Raw genomic sequence first — 13868 nt, forward strand, 5'->3', positions numbered from 1 at the left:
GCAAAAATGTACGCTTTTTTGACGTTCACTGACAACGGCCATATTCAACGGGTGTTGAGCATTCATAAATTTGTCAATTATTCTGCACTCAGACAAGAGTGCTCTGAAATCGGAGTAGTTTCCAGCTAATTTAACAGTTGTCGCAGTGACATTCTATTGAAATGGTTACCTGCATAGTTGTCTTTTGTTAAGACATGTAGCTAGCTAGCTAAACAATTAAACATAATCACAACTCATGACGTTACTGCCCTGCATGAATCTGCAGGTAGTTAACCAACCAGGTTCAATGTTAGCTAGCTAACATTAGGCTATAAATAGCAAAGCAAATGGCTCTTAGATACGAATAATAAGATCATACACATAACGTTAGCTTGCGAGCCAGCCAGCTAACTTTAGCTAGCTAGCTAACAGTACACTTTAATTTGAAATGAAAATGATTTCTGTCAAAATTAGAAATGTGTAATATCTGAAAATGTAGCTAGCTGGAGTATCTTACCAGTATACATTATGGATGGATGCCCCTCCCTGTCACATATGCCATGGTTGCCCTTAGTTTGAAGATGTAATGTGGAGACAGGTGTTTTCTCCATCCCCTTAGTCCTTCAGAAAGCGGAGAGCAACACTTATGCCCTTGTTCTACTCAATACATATTTTTTAAAGCCACGTTAGACAGGATTTCCTACACATACTGACCAGCTCAAATAGACAGAAATCTGCTACAGTATATGGCAGACCAATCCAAACTCATCTCTCAGCATGTCCAGCCCACTCATTATCTCAGCCAATCATGGCTAGCGGTAAGGTTGCCGACTTTTTCTGTGGCTAAACCAACTAGGCTCACAATTTAACATGTTTATTTGTATTTACAGACGACATACAGGTCTGATTTAAGGCACATTAAAGTTCACATTTTCCAAAAGGCATTTCCGCCAAAAAACGTTTACGTTCAAATGTGTCTCCTGCGAAGTAGTGACCCGCGACATATGCCTAGTTTCCAGAAACGAGTCACATATATGGTATCTTAATAACCAGTGGTGACCGACCCCTGACCTCTGACCCTGAGGACCATACCGGTAGATCATCAGGCACTGTGACCCCCACTGCTCAGAATGCTGCCCTCCAGAGGTCAGTCCACACCCCTGCAGTCTGGGGAGCATGGAGGTCCATGCTCAGCTGCTCTCTGGAGCCTGTCTGCTCTCCATCATGGAGGTCCATGCTCTGCTACTCTCTGGAGCCTGTCTGCTCTCCATCATGGAGGTCCATGCTCTGCTGCTCTCTGGAGCCTGTCTGCTCTCCATCATGGAGGTCCATGCTCTGCTACTCTCTGCTAGTCTGGAGCATGTCCGTCAACTCTCCATCAGCCGCTTTACAGCCCCCACCGCACCGCCACAGTGAGCACTTCACTTTTAAAGCCGAGAATCTGCCTCAGGTAAATATGGAGTAAATGATTGGATTATTGTTCTTTCATTTGGCCGTGTAGTAATGGCTGGATTATAAACATTGCAGAGTATAGATTTCCTGTCAGATCCTATGAATCAGACATCCTTATCTCATTTCCAGACTGCCTCTCCACCCAGCACTGCCATCTCCCAGCCAGGGAGTCTGGGGGAGCAGAAAAAACATCCCTGCAGCCACCCAGCACAGCACAACACAGGCACTCCAAAGTCCATTCAAAGATTTCAAAAACCACTTAGGTCTCCTGTCCATATTTGTTAAGCAAGTAAATCTAAGGGATGAGGTGCACTGAATTCATAGAAAGGGGAAGAGGGGGGAGATGTCTTCCAAATGAAATTTAGGGGATGGGGGATAGAGGCGAGCTGACAGCAGTTGTTGGGAGAGAAGCTGCACTCTGTTTTGGTTCGAACCATGGAAAGAAAAATGTTTGTCTTTCTTTGAATTATGCACATTTTTTGAGAGGGAGTTGAGATTAATGCCTGGTTTGTTTGATCCCGGGACATCACTAATGGTGATTCTGTCTGATGGTTGATGTTTCTTAGCTCCTCTCTGCCTGTTTGACATGGGAGTTACTTCACTGGGTTTACAACATCATCATGATTAACTTAGTAAACAGTGTAGAGGAAAGCAACCATGCACGGAGCTTACCTTATAGTCTCTATCCAGCTCTCTCCTACAGACCTATAGAAATAGGAGAAAAAATACACAATATTAAGTAAATAAGACAATTTTAATAGTGGCCTACACTGAAAAGCACAGTAGTTTGAAAAGATATCAGTCTATTCATTCATCAAATAAAATCAAATGTTATTTGTCACATGCTTCGTAAACAGCAGGTGTAGACTAACAGTGAAATGCTTACTTACGGGTAATTTTCCAACAATGCAGAGTTAAAGAGAACGCAAAAAATAAATAAGCTAATATATAAAACAAATTGTGACACAAGGAATAAATGCACAGCGAATAACGAACAACAAGTATAAATAACATAACATACAGGGAGTACCTGTACCAAGTTGATGTGCAGGGGTACAAGGTAATTCAGGGAGCTCTGTACATATAAGTAGGGGTAAAGTGACTAGGCAACAGGATAGATAATAGACAGTAGCAGCAGCGTATGTTTAGTGTGTGTGTGTGTGTGTGTGTGTGTGTGTGTGTGTGCGTGTGTAGTGTGTGTGCATTTGTATGTGTTTGTTTGGTGTCATTGTTAGTATGTGTGAGTGTGTGGGTAGAATTACTGCAAAACATGGTCAAGGTAGATAGTCCGGGTAGCCATTTGATTCGTTATTTAGCAGTGTGTTTAGCAGTCTCATGGCTTGGATGTAAAAGCTGTTCAGGGTCCTGTTGGTTCCAGACTTGGTGCATTGGTACCGCTTGCCATGGGGCATGGGTGGCTGGAGTCTCTGACACCACTGCTCCCACCAAGGCACTGATAATAACTCCATGCAGGATGGAAACTCACTGGTTTCATTGACCTGCCTAGTAAGTGAGTGAGTTGCTGAAAGCTGAGCCAATAATCACCTTGAAATGTGACCATCTAAGGAAGCGTTTTTTTATTGTGAACTAAACAAGCCACTGTTGTAATTTCTCCAGCCTGATGGATTCTGTGCGTTTAACAAATTGCATTTATAGATTTTCCCTTTGAAGGGATAATCTGATCTTTTAATTTATATTTATACCATGAAACTCAAACATCAAGTGATCTTCTGAAACCCCTGGTGCACCTCAATTGGAATACATTTTCACATGCACTTAATTGCATTTAAATATATTGATATTTTAAAAGTGACTATATTATCATTTTAATGTAACTTAGCCTAATGTTCTCTTTCAAATGACTTTATCAATAGCCTATCAATATGGACCCCAGTCTTTTATCTTTAGCGTTTTAATGTATTCATTTATAATGATGATTACTTCATGATTTCCATAATAGAAAGGTTTATGTTTTTATTGATCTAGAGTGGGAAAATTATAGAAACAAATTGCATTTTGTTGCTGGCAGGTTCCTGTCATTCCTTCAGTTCATGAATTGCAATGTGTTATAAATAAATAAAAGTGCCTCCCCCGTCCTAGGTGGTCTGGTGAAATACCACTCCCTCTAGCGGAGAAGATGACGTGCCTGGTAGTCCCTCAACTATAACCTACAAGCCTTCAAGGAAGGTGTATTCAGGAATTAGGGGTTTTCTCATTTTAAGGCCAGCGTCAAATGGAAGACTTCATGATCATCCCATACTGTTGTCTTTAAATGTAGGCTATTTTATGTTAGCCAACTCATTACATTTTTATTTTACACAATTGCCTACGAAACCTATGAAACAATAGATTTGATGAGAAGCATATCAATGCCGACACACCAACAGTGGCTTACTGTCCATAGTTTACACGAATTTCAGCAACTCTTGGTGCATCTCACTGGGCACAGATGTCAGTCAGTTCAACTGTTTATTTACATTCGGTTGAGTTGTCAACTAACGTGAATTACATTCGAAATCAACAAAAAAAAAGGTCATGGGATTTAGGTTAAAAGTTGGGTGTTTCATACGAAATTCGCTTATGTTGATGACTTTTTGCAAATGCAATCAGTTTTCCACGTTGCTTCAACGCGTCACATTCATTGTTTTTGTTGAAATTACGTGAAACAACATTGGATCAACCGGTTTCTGCGCAGTGGGATATTTCCAAGAGGAACAACTAATTACAAGTTTTCAGACAATAGCTGAAATGAGGTCATCCGTAATGAAAAAAGGGGTTTCTGACTATTTGCATACACATCTGGACCCCACTCTCACCGTCTCAAAACTTCCTGGGGATCTGTCACAATGTTAGCTATGTGATACTTTTGCAACGCCCTGATCTCACTCTACTACAGACGCGACGCTACTATTGTCTTGTTATCTATTTATCAACAGTGGAATCCAACCGACCTTTTCCAGAACTGCCGTGGTATTTAAGATTTGTACCGCGTGTCAACTGTCACTGTTGTTTTCTTGGTGAAGATTTACACTAATCCAGGCACACGTTGCTGTTATGGACCCCGAGAGGGAGGGGAAAGAGAGCGAATATTCAGTGGCAGTTATCCAAATTATCTCGGACTTTTTCTCAGTAACTATAACAGTAAAGGTCAGTAATGGCTTCTCAGCTGCATAGGCATCTTGATCTCTGCGACGGATGTTTGGTGTCGCCGCAGGGGATGGAGAATATACTGTAAAAGGGCGAAGGCTGGAGGAGGAGTTGATAGATGTAGCCTACCTACTGTCGTATGACTAAAACGGCGCATTCACAATCACATAGGTAGCCGCTCCTACAACCTGAAGACACCAACCCTACACAGTTAGCACCTGAGGGATTTGATATAACCTGTCTGTAAAGGTAGAGTATTCTCCACCTTACTTTTCTCTTCCATTTATTATCATTTAATTACTTTTCTGAAGGCTATTTATAAGTTGTTGGCACGTCCACTATCACTTCATTTATTAGCAACTTTTTTTTAACAACTTTACTTTTCATTTCATGCAACTTTTTAAAAGTTTATATTTAATGTTGCCTGCTGTTATTAATGATAACGCTATAGCCTACTCCTGACCCCGTTGGCAGCTCATATGCATGTAGGCTACCTAGCCTACCAACTTGTGAAACAGTACCCTGAAACAGTGCATATTTTTAATAACCCAGCTATTCAATGTTTTATAACTGGACAGTGTGCACTCTTTTTTCAGTTTATTTTTGTTTCTTTATGATTTTCTTTTTGTATTGATTGTGGCGCTGAATCAGAGTCATGATGAGGGCTGCCTGTTTTTTTTTTTATGAAGGACTGTTAATCAATGGAGCTGAAATTTAAATCAACTTGAATTGCGTCGCACGCGCCTCGTGGGCATAATGAAAAACAAGAACATGATTAGAGCGAGGGAGCGAAAGAGAGGAGGACATCCCCTAAAGCCAAACGGTCAACACAATTGCCAGCCCACGTCGTATTCATGTGTAATCTTACCTTCAGAGTTTGAGTGAGTTAAATTGTGATTCGGCACCTCCAATCACTCATTACTGCCACGCACAGGTCGGAAGTCGACAATAGCTCAATACAGTAGAGGTTTTTATTTAGACATTTTGAGGAAGTACATAACGGGAAGAAATTAAGATAGTTGCTCAACGAAACTCCACATTTGCAGAGTAACAAACGTATTTTGACATTGTAACACTTGCAGCGCTGTCTAATGGGAGTTCGAGTCAGAGCTTCTAACGCCAGATACTGGGGCCTACTATTGCTATTGCCTGTTAGAAAAACATTTGGGCCTGTGCAATTTGGCCTATTGTTCATTCGCATAACAGTCCCTGTAAGAAACTGGAAGTGCGTGACAGACATTTGTTATCATTTTGAGACAGCTGAAGTCGTTGAGAACCCCAAATTCTAGCCACTTCGCAACCAGCAGCCTAGCCTACTTCTTGGATCAAACACAGGTCATGTGAGGTGTAATGGAACTCGGGAGTATTAGTGCTGTATTTGTCTAACAGGAAATTAAGACACAAGAATGCATGTTTTAGTACTTCATAATCTTGTGGTGACACACACTCACTGCTTCAACATGTTGCTATTCTTATAGAATATGTGTTGTGTCTATTGTCTAAATTGAAGCCTCTATATCGGATCTGCAGGGTGCAAATTTATTTTGGGTTATCTATGTGCTATGAAATAAGGGAGGTCTGTGAATGCAACAATAGTCAAAATTCTTGTATGGCATGAATTGTGCGTGCTGTATTACTTTCTGTCATAACTCTGCTTCCACATTTGCTCACCGAATAGTGATCAAGTGTGTTCAATGCATAGAGCAGTCTCTTCTTTTTTTGTACCCAATTTCACCCTGTCAAATCATTTTACACTATAGTGGTAAGGGAAGGTTTCATAACACACCTGATACGAGGGCATTATAAACAACATCACTTTTTTCATAACTGAGCCTACGCTACAACAGTCTGGCCAATGTCATCTAGTAAGCACCAGAAGTGAAGTGTAATATTTCTCAATGATATTCCGTCATCTCATTCTCTGATATTCAGGCAGGTTGTAAATGTGGGGCAGTATCAACTCTGGTAGGCTCATAAAGGACAAGGATGAATTTAGCAAATTTGCTGAAAGAGACATCACATCCAAATACAAACTTGAATATGTAACCCTGTAAGTAATCTAATTCGCTATATAAAAACCTGTGTGTGCGTGTATAGTTACGTACTGTAGCTGCATAATGAATGAGACAGGATTTTTTTCAATGGAGGATTCCAGCAGTGAACAAGCCTTCTTGATAAGCATTCCAAAGGGATTGCACCCATCCCCTTAACCAAGTCAGATGGATTACAAATTAGGATGAATGACCTTTAATCCATTGTTTTTCAATGAAATTACAGTCTGTTTCAAAATATCTTAAGACATCAATCATCTATTTGATATGTGCCTTTAGCACATGCCAAAGCCCTATGCCGTGAGGTCGCAGGTCACTCTGTTGTATTTTACAGTAGGTTGATAGTAGTTTTATTCATACTGTATGCTGATTCATGAAATCCCTTGTCAGCGTTGCCTGAAATCTCCACCACGTGTCTTTAGGGTTGTATCTAGGTCAAGGAAATTGGGTAGCACTTTGTTTTTAAGAAAACACATAGTCTTGATTTGTCTTTGATTTTGTCTGGCTATTTCTCATTATTCCATTGGAATATTCAGTCAGGGTTATTATAACTTTAACAGATGTTTAAGATTTTATAATTGATTCACACTAGTTTGATTTTGGATTGTATATTGTTTTTATATACAGTAGCAGCCATGTCAATCAATGGCTTAGATGTGGAAATATAGTTCTTTGGTGTACTGTAAGTCATTTTTTGTATTTTTTAAGAAGGACTAGATGTTTTTATGTGAGCTACTTTAAAGCAGCTCTGATGGGGATGTTGCTGGACATCAATAGGCCTGTGATGATCAAGAGGGATTGAGTGATGGTTTTGCGTCGATTATGGAAACGTGAGCTGATTAATACCTGGATTATTTTTTCAACTGGAATACCAACATGCAGTTATGGGGCAGTCCTATTTTACCAGAGACATACTGTTACTGTATTACAGTAAGGAGGGACAATTTGCCAACCTCCTCTCTTTTGTAATCTATTATTGGAAGACATTGTATTCAGTTCCCCAAGTTGTCGACTCTTCAATGATGAAATGATTAAATCAACTATGATAAGTAAGCCACTCTCTGAACTTGCTTTATTCAAGTAGAGCTAATTAGATAAAAACAGTAAAGTCATGGTATTTGACTTATCCCAGAATTGTCAGCCATTGTTCGACTGCTCTTTTCTACTTTAAGATGCCATGTTAAGCTGTGTTCTTATAATATAGGGATACAGTAACATGGAGCCCCTCATTGACTGTGAAACGCTATCTGCGTTCTCCACATGCTTCCTGGGCTTGATCAACAGTGAAACACAGGCGGTTTTAAACCGAGGTCAGAGAAGACAGGGCTGGATTTTCCGCTGCTTTAGAAGCTGATGGGCTCCCAGAGTTTGAGTTATGGCTTTAGATCATCTCTCACAGCTGGTGAAAGGTCCACAATAGTCCTTCACATGTATCACCAAGCGCAAATGGCCACGCACAACTCAATACATGGATTTACTTTCCTCAACGGATGCAAAGTTGTTGTCTTTTGCAAGAAAATGTGTGTTCCCAGTTGTCTCTGTGTTGTTGGGTTTCAGTTTTCTGTGCTTTTTGACTTGTTCTGAATCCTGACATGTCAGATTTGTTGTTACTTCAGCAGAAATCCCAGAAACATTCCTTACCCCATGACTTCAACGGGTGACTATCTAGAAAAATGGAGCACTCTGTTTCTGCATAGATCTGAAAGATTTATTGACGGGACATTCAAACACGCTGAAATGTCTCTGGGGTACTGAAAAACCACTACGGCTGTTAGCAGTTTTAAATTAAGCTCATTTGAAGGATGAACAGTAAAGCATTGCTTGGTTACATTGCTTTGTTGTGGTTGTCTGTCATAACCTGCTGAAACAAATACTTTTTTTTGTAATGAACTGTTGTTATTCTTGTGCACACTACAGTATGTTGTGTAAAAAAAACTTTTTTTTTTACATAAATATTCCTTGTGCTATTTCAATTGGTATAAAAGCTTTATTTTTGTGAATCTGAAAATAAAGCTGGAATTGAATTAATAATATTGTTTTACTATAAATGTTTCCCGGACTAATTGTGATTAAGTGGGCTCAAGGGGGAAATCATAGGATTTTATTTTTATAGATATGTGCTTTCTTTCAACATCAATAGGGCATACATGTCCAGCAACTCGTGCATGTATTCATATTTGAAATTAGCATTGTGAGGGTTTAGCTGTCATATTTTTATTTGTGTGTTTTTCAACATGTTTTAGTGTGTCGTGTGAACTCTTTTAAGTGCATGTTGTAAAGTATATGCATCTGTCTGTTCTAATGACTGTGGCGTTGTGTATGTGTGTGTGAGCATGTGTGTGTATTTATGTGTAGCAGAGAGCTCTATTGAGCGTTTGGTTCCCTCCTCCCCCGTGCTCTGTCCCTTTAAGTCCTACCCCTCGGAGACAACAGCAGCTGTTCCATATTCATCAAGCCACTGAGTCTTAAAGAGCCCTATCCTGACCATGGAAAGAGTCATTCCTCTCTCTCGCTCTCTCAAGCTCTCTGCATCTTAGCGCTCATCCGCCGCTGCCTGCGCTCCTCTCGATCTCACTGTCTCTCGCCCCCCTTTACCTCTCTCTCTCTCCCACTCCCCTCTCTCGATCTCTCATATACACACAGACACACACATACACGCACAACCATAGACACAGACACAAACAGTCTTCAACTCTCTTGCGCACACACTCTGGAACACAGTCAGATACAGCATACCTGTGCAGGCTGGGGGAAGCAGTTGTGGAGGGGCTTTTCACCGTTCTCTCTGAGGGTGCTCTGCTGTCATTTTGGGGGAGAAGCGGGTCTCAATTGTTTCCTATTTCCTCTTCCTCTTCTCATTCCTGGAATGCTAAAACTGGACTGATGGACATTTCAGAACTTTGTCTGCCAGACCCTCTCAGCTATCATAACCAGTAGGTGCACGTCTTTCTTTCAACCTTTCTTTTAACATACCCGTCTTTTGTGATGTTGGATATAGCTTTGTTCCCCTCTTGCAATCTTTCTTTCTTTTTCCTCCTCTCTCCTTTCTCTTCATGTTTTCTTGTAGAAGTGCTTGTATTTGTTTCCTTTACAAAGGACCTGCCGATCTCGACGCTGAACTTTTTACTGCTATTGTTATGGTGCACTGTGCTTTCCCTGGCTCTCTTGCTCTTGCTCTCTCTCTCTCTCTCTCACACACACACACACACACACACACACACACACACACACACACACACACACACACACACACACACACACACACACACACACACACACACACACACACACACACACACACACGTGCACTATCTGACTCTTTCTCTCTATATATGTTATAGAGGGCTGTTAATTCATACAGGACTGTCTGCTGCCAGTGATACCCTAAAAGCAACAAGACAGGTGTACTGTGGTGTGTCTTTGGTTGTGTTCAATAGGGAGAGAGGACCCTTAGCCCTTTAGCACATTGTCAGTCATGTGTGTCACTGTGCACATTTCATTAAGAGCATGGCCGATCAATTAGGAGTAGCTCATTGCAACGTGCAAGTGTGTTTTTCCTAAAGAATAGAGGGAAAGTGTCCTGTTGGGTTAGGAGCTTGTTCTGGGATGGCTTTGTTCTCTGTCCGTGTCCTGGCCGGACTGCCACCCTGACAGAATCAGAATACATTTAAAAAGATTAGATTCAAGTGAATTCATGGAATTGGGGAGGATGAATTGCACGCTGCAATATTTGTATGTCTGGGGATAGACGTATGAAAGAACCGTGTAACCCCAGTGATCAGTCAGATCCATCCCAGCTAGTAGCACATCAGCCAGGCTGCCTGTCTGAGAAGCCCTCACTAACTGTGGGCTTGCTTAAAGTCACCTGGTAATTGTATATGCACTTCTGCTTTTATACATTCTTATCTTGTTGGCATGTAGGAGATGTATTTTTTATTTTATAGCTGACTGGTATGATTGCTTGAATAAAAATGGAGAAGTATCTCCAATCCTATTTTAGTAATCTACTTTAGAAAGTGTTCTAAAAATACAACAGCTAGATATCTATACATGTATGTTTTAATAACATTTTACAGTACAGCTATATATTTTAGGCCCAATATTCCACTCAGCAGTGACAATCTTTTAATTTGCAGGGTCTGTAAGTATTATCATGTGCTTTTGATGAAATTCTTTATTCTTGCTGTCACATCCTCATGTAGTATTCCAGATGGTCATTATTTCAACCCATAACTATTTCCACGCAAAAATCGAATCAGCCAAATGTGTCTGTCGTTGTAGCTGGATTATGATGAAAAGGCATGTCTGCTGAAAGATTGAGATATATTTATTTATTTTTGTCATTTAGCAGATGCTCTTATCCAGAGCAACTTACTGGACCAATTAGGGATAAGTGCCTTGCTTAAGGGCACATCAATAGATTGTTCACCTAGTCAGCTTTTTGGATTCAAACCAGCGGCCTTTCAGTTACTGGCCCAACATTCTTAACCACTAAACTACCCGCCGCCCTATGATATGATAGAAAATAATAAATGAAAGTAGTTGAGCAGTATAGATTTTCATGTATAGTGTTTCAAAGCAATACAACCAGAGGAATTCTCAATGGGATGTCATGCAACAGAGGGAACGGGTAGAATTGTTCTGACAGCCTAAGGATTCACTAACTTGTTTTCAGGAACTCTAGTTTGGGCATTAACCATATCCCGCTCAGAGAGAGAAAAGACAATCTAGTGGACTCATTAACTCCTTAGACGGACTTTTCTAATCTCCTTTGTTTTACAGAGGTTCTATACAACTCTGCCTTTTAGGTACACTTCAGTGGTAAAGGGTCAAAATAACAAACTTGCTCATCATAATATCCATTAACTATACAATACCTACTGAGACATATTTAAGATACCTTTATTAGTATTAACGTTTACATAGTATACTGATTTATTATGAGAACATTATTTTTAACGCTCAAACCTTTGAAATGCAATCTTCCACCTCAATGTGACTCATGTATTCATTTTTATGGTTTTCCTCCAAATCATGTTGTTTGGTGCAATGTTGTTAACAACATTCTAACCTACTTTGGTGGTTATTCACTGTAAACACTCTAGCCAATATGGGGTGCATAAATTAAAAAATGAAATTGCAGTCTATAAAACCAGTTTTTATTTTAGATTGACTGACATTATATTTCCGATAGGGAATGTTGAATTTAAGATCATTGTGGCAAGTGTTTCAACAGAAATGTGCAATATAATGATTTTGGATTTCATTGGAAAGGTGGGCACAGTGCACAATACAAATAATGTTAGTGTTAAATTAAGCAAAGCTTTTCTTTGGTGCCTTTAATGATACATGTACACTAGGTGATGCAGAATGATTTATTTATTTCAATTTGCATCATGTAATATAACATATATATCATGCTGTGGAATACGATTATTAGATACAAATCATTTTGTGTCCCAATGTTGTGTTTCACACCATTCATGTAACATTTATAAGACAAGCAATTCTAATACAAAAAAAATACAACTACAAGGGGTGGTTGGCACTCAAAATACTGTGTTTTACATGTTTTATTTTCTATCACATACGATGTAGAGACAGCGTGCGTTTCCTTCTCTTCTGTGATATAGAACAGGTCATATCTGTAAATGTAACATATAACGCCATATTAAATATAGGTTTGACATAATTGTGGTGTTCTATGATATAGGTATTAGATGTATGTGCATGTAAAATGAAATGAGTCAATTGAACACTTATTACTGCTTTAGCCATGTATAGCAGGAATTACATACAGTAGATGTTTTGACATGCAATGGCTGGCAATATCTCAAACATAAATCACTTTAAGATCAGCTGTGATCTTTTTCATACATTGCATTTAAATAGTTTAGATATTTATGTACAGTAACACTCTAGTATACACTTAAGATGTATTTGAATTGATTTAAAATAAAATGTCCAACTATAAAAAAATCTTTACAAAGCAGTTAATCCGAAAGTAAAATCATTACGCAAAGGATTAAATACTTTATAATGAAAATAACATTGGACAACAAATTCAAGTCTTTGCTTCCAGCTAATGCATTGTTGTTCGTTATAGGACATAGTTTGCATTGAGTTTACAGTGTCTAGTCCCTCTGCTTGGTCCGTGGACAGCAGTATTTCCAGCCCCTCAGTGTGGTGTGGTGGTGTGTGTCTCCGGTGCTTGGTTGCTGGGATTACTGGGACGTATGTACACCATGTAATTAGCAGAGCAATGATGTAGAAGCAGTGTAGTATGTTGCTCTATAGATTGACCTGGGGGCCTGAGTGACACTGCCTACGACTGTAGGAATCGGATTGAATCAGTAATCGTTTTTTATTTCAGACAATATGGAGAGGTATGTATAGCCTATTACTGCTTGTTTGAATTGATCACTCAAATACATTTTCCCTAAAAAAGAGCAATAGTAGGTATGAAGTGGCACAGCTTCAAGCTTGCTCTATATTTATTCTCCCTTCTCGATTGGGATGATGGATAGTAAGCTACGCATAGTAAGATTGGGATGATGGATAGTAAGCTACGTATAGCAAGATTGGGATGATGGATAGTAAGCTACGTATAGTAAGATTGGGATGATGGATAGCAAGCTACATATAGTAAGATTGGGATGGATAGTAAGCTACGTATAGTAAGATTGGGATGGATAGTAAGCTATGTATAGTAAGATTGGGATGATGGATAGTAAACTACGTATAGTAAGATTGGGATGGATAGTAAGCTACGTATAGTAAGATTGGGATGGATAGTAAGCTACGTATAGTAAGATTGGGATGATGGATAGTAAGCTACGTATAGTAAGATTGGGATGATGGATAGTAAGCTACGTATTGTAAGATTGGGATGATGGATAGTAAGCTACGTATTGTAAGATTGGGATGATGGATAGTAAGCTACGTATTGTAAGATTGGGATGGATAGTAAGCTACGTATAGTAAGATTGGGATGGATAGTAAGCTACGTATAGTAAGATTGGGATGGATAGTAAGCTACCTATTGTAAGATTGGGATGGATAGTAAGCTACATATAGTAAGATTGGGATGGATAGTAAGCTACCTATTGTAAGATTGGGATGGATAGTAAGCTACGTATAGTAAGATTGGGATGGATAGTAAGCTACCTATTGTAAGATTGGGATGGATAGTAAGCTATGTATAGTAAGATTGGGATGATGGATAGTAAACTACGTATA

At 39.5% G+C, this 13868-nt stretch overlaps 1 protein-coding gene across 3 annotated transcripts in view; it reads left to right on the plus strand.

Annotated features, from left to right (window-relative positions):
* Positions 1-4286: 4286 nt before the first annotated feature.
* Positions 4287-13868, plus strand: part of LOC110497924 (steroid hormone receptor ERR2) — a 59904-nt gene continuing 50322 nt past the window's right edge. Inside the window, exon 1 of one of the 3 annotated variants that reach the window (XM_036954876.2) lies at positions 4287-4827. Coding sequence is in view for 2 of the 3 variants with exons in the window: in XM_036954873.2 (XP_036810768.1) it covers positions 9513-9562 (50 nt within the window). In the remaining variant the exon portion in view is untranslated. Of the gene's footprint in view, positions 4828-9063; positions 9563-13868 lie in introns of those variants that run through there. The other 2 variants (XM_036954873.2, XM_036954874.2) reach the window with 2 other exon arrangements.

The sequence above is a fragment of the Oncorhynchus mykiss genome, chromosome 19, assembly GCF_057628025.1.
Source record: "Oncorhynchus mykiss isolate SJ-2025 chromosome 19, ASM5762802v1, whole genome shotgun sequence".
Classification (NCBI taxonomy): domain Eukaryota; kingdom Metazoa; phylum Chordata; class Actinopteri; order Salmoniformes; family Salmonidae; genus Oncorhynchus; species Oncorhynchus mykiss.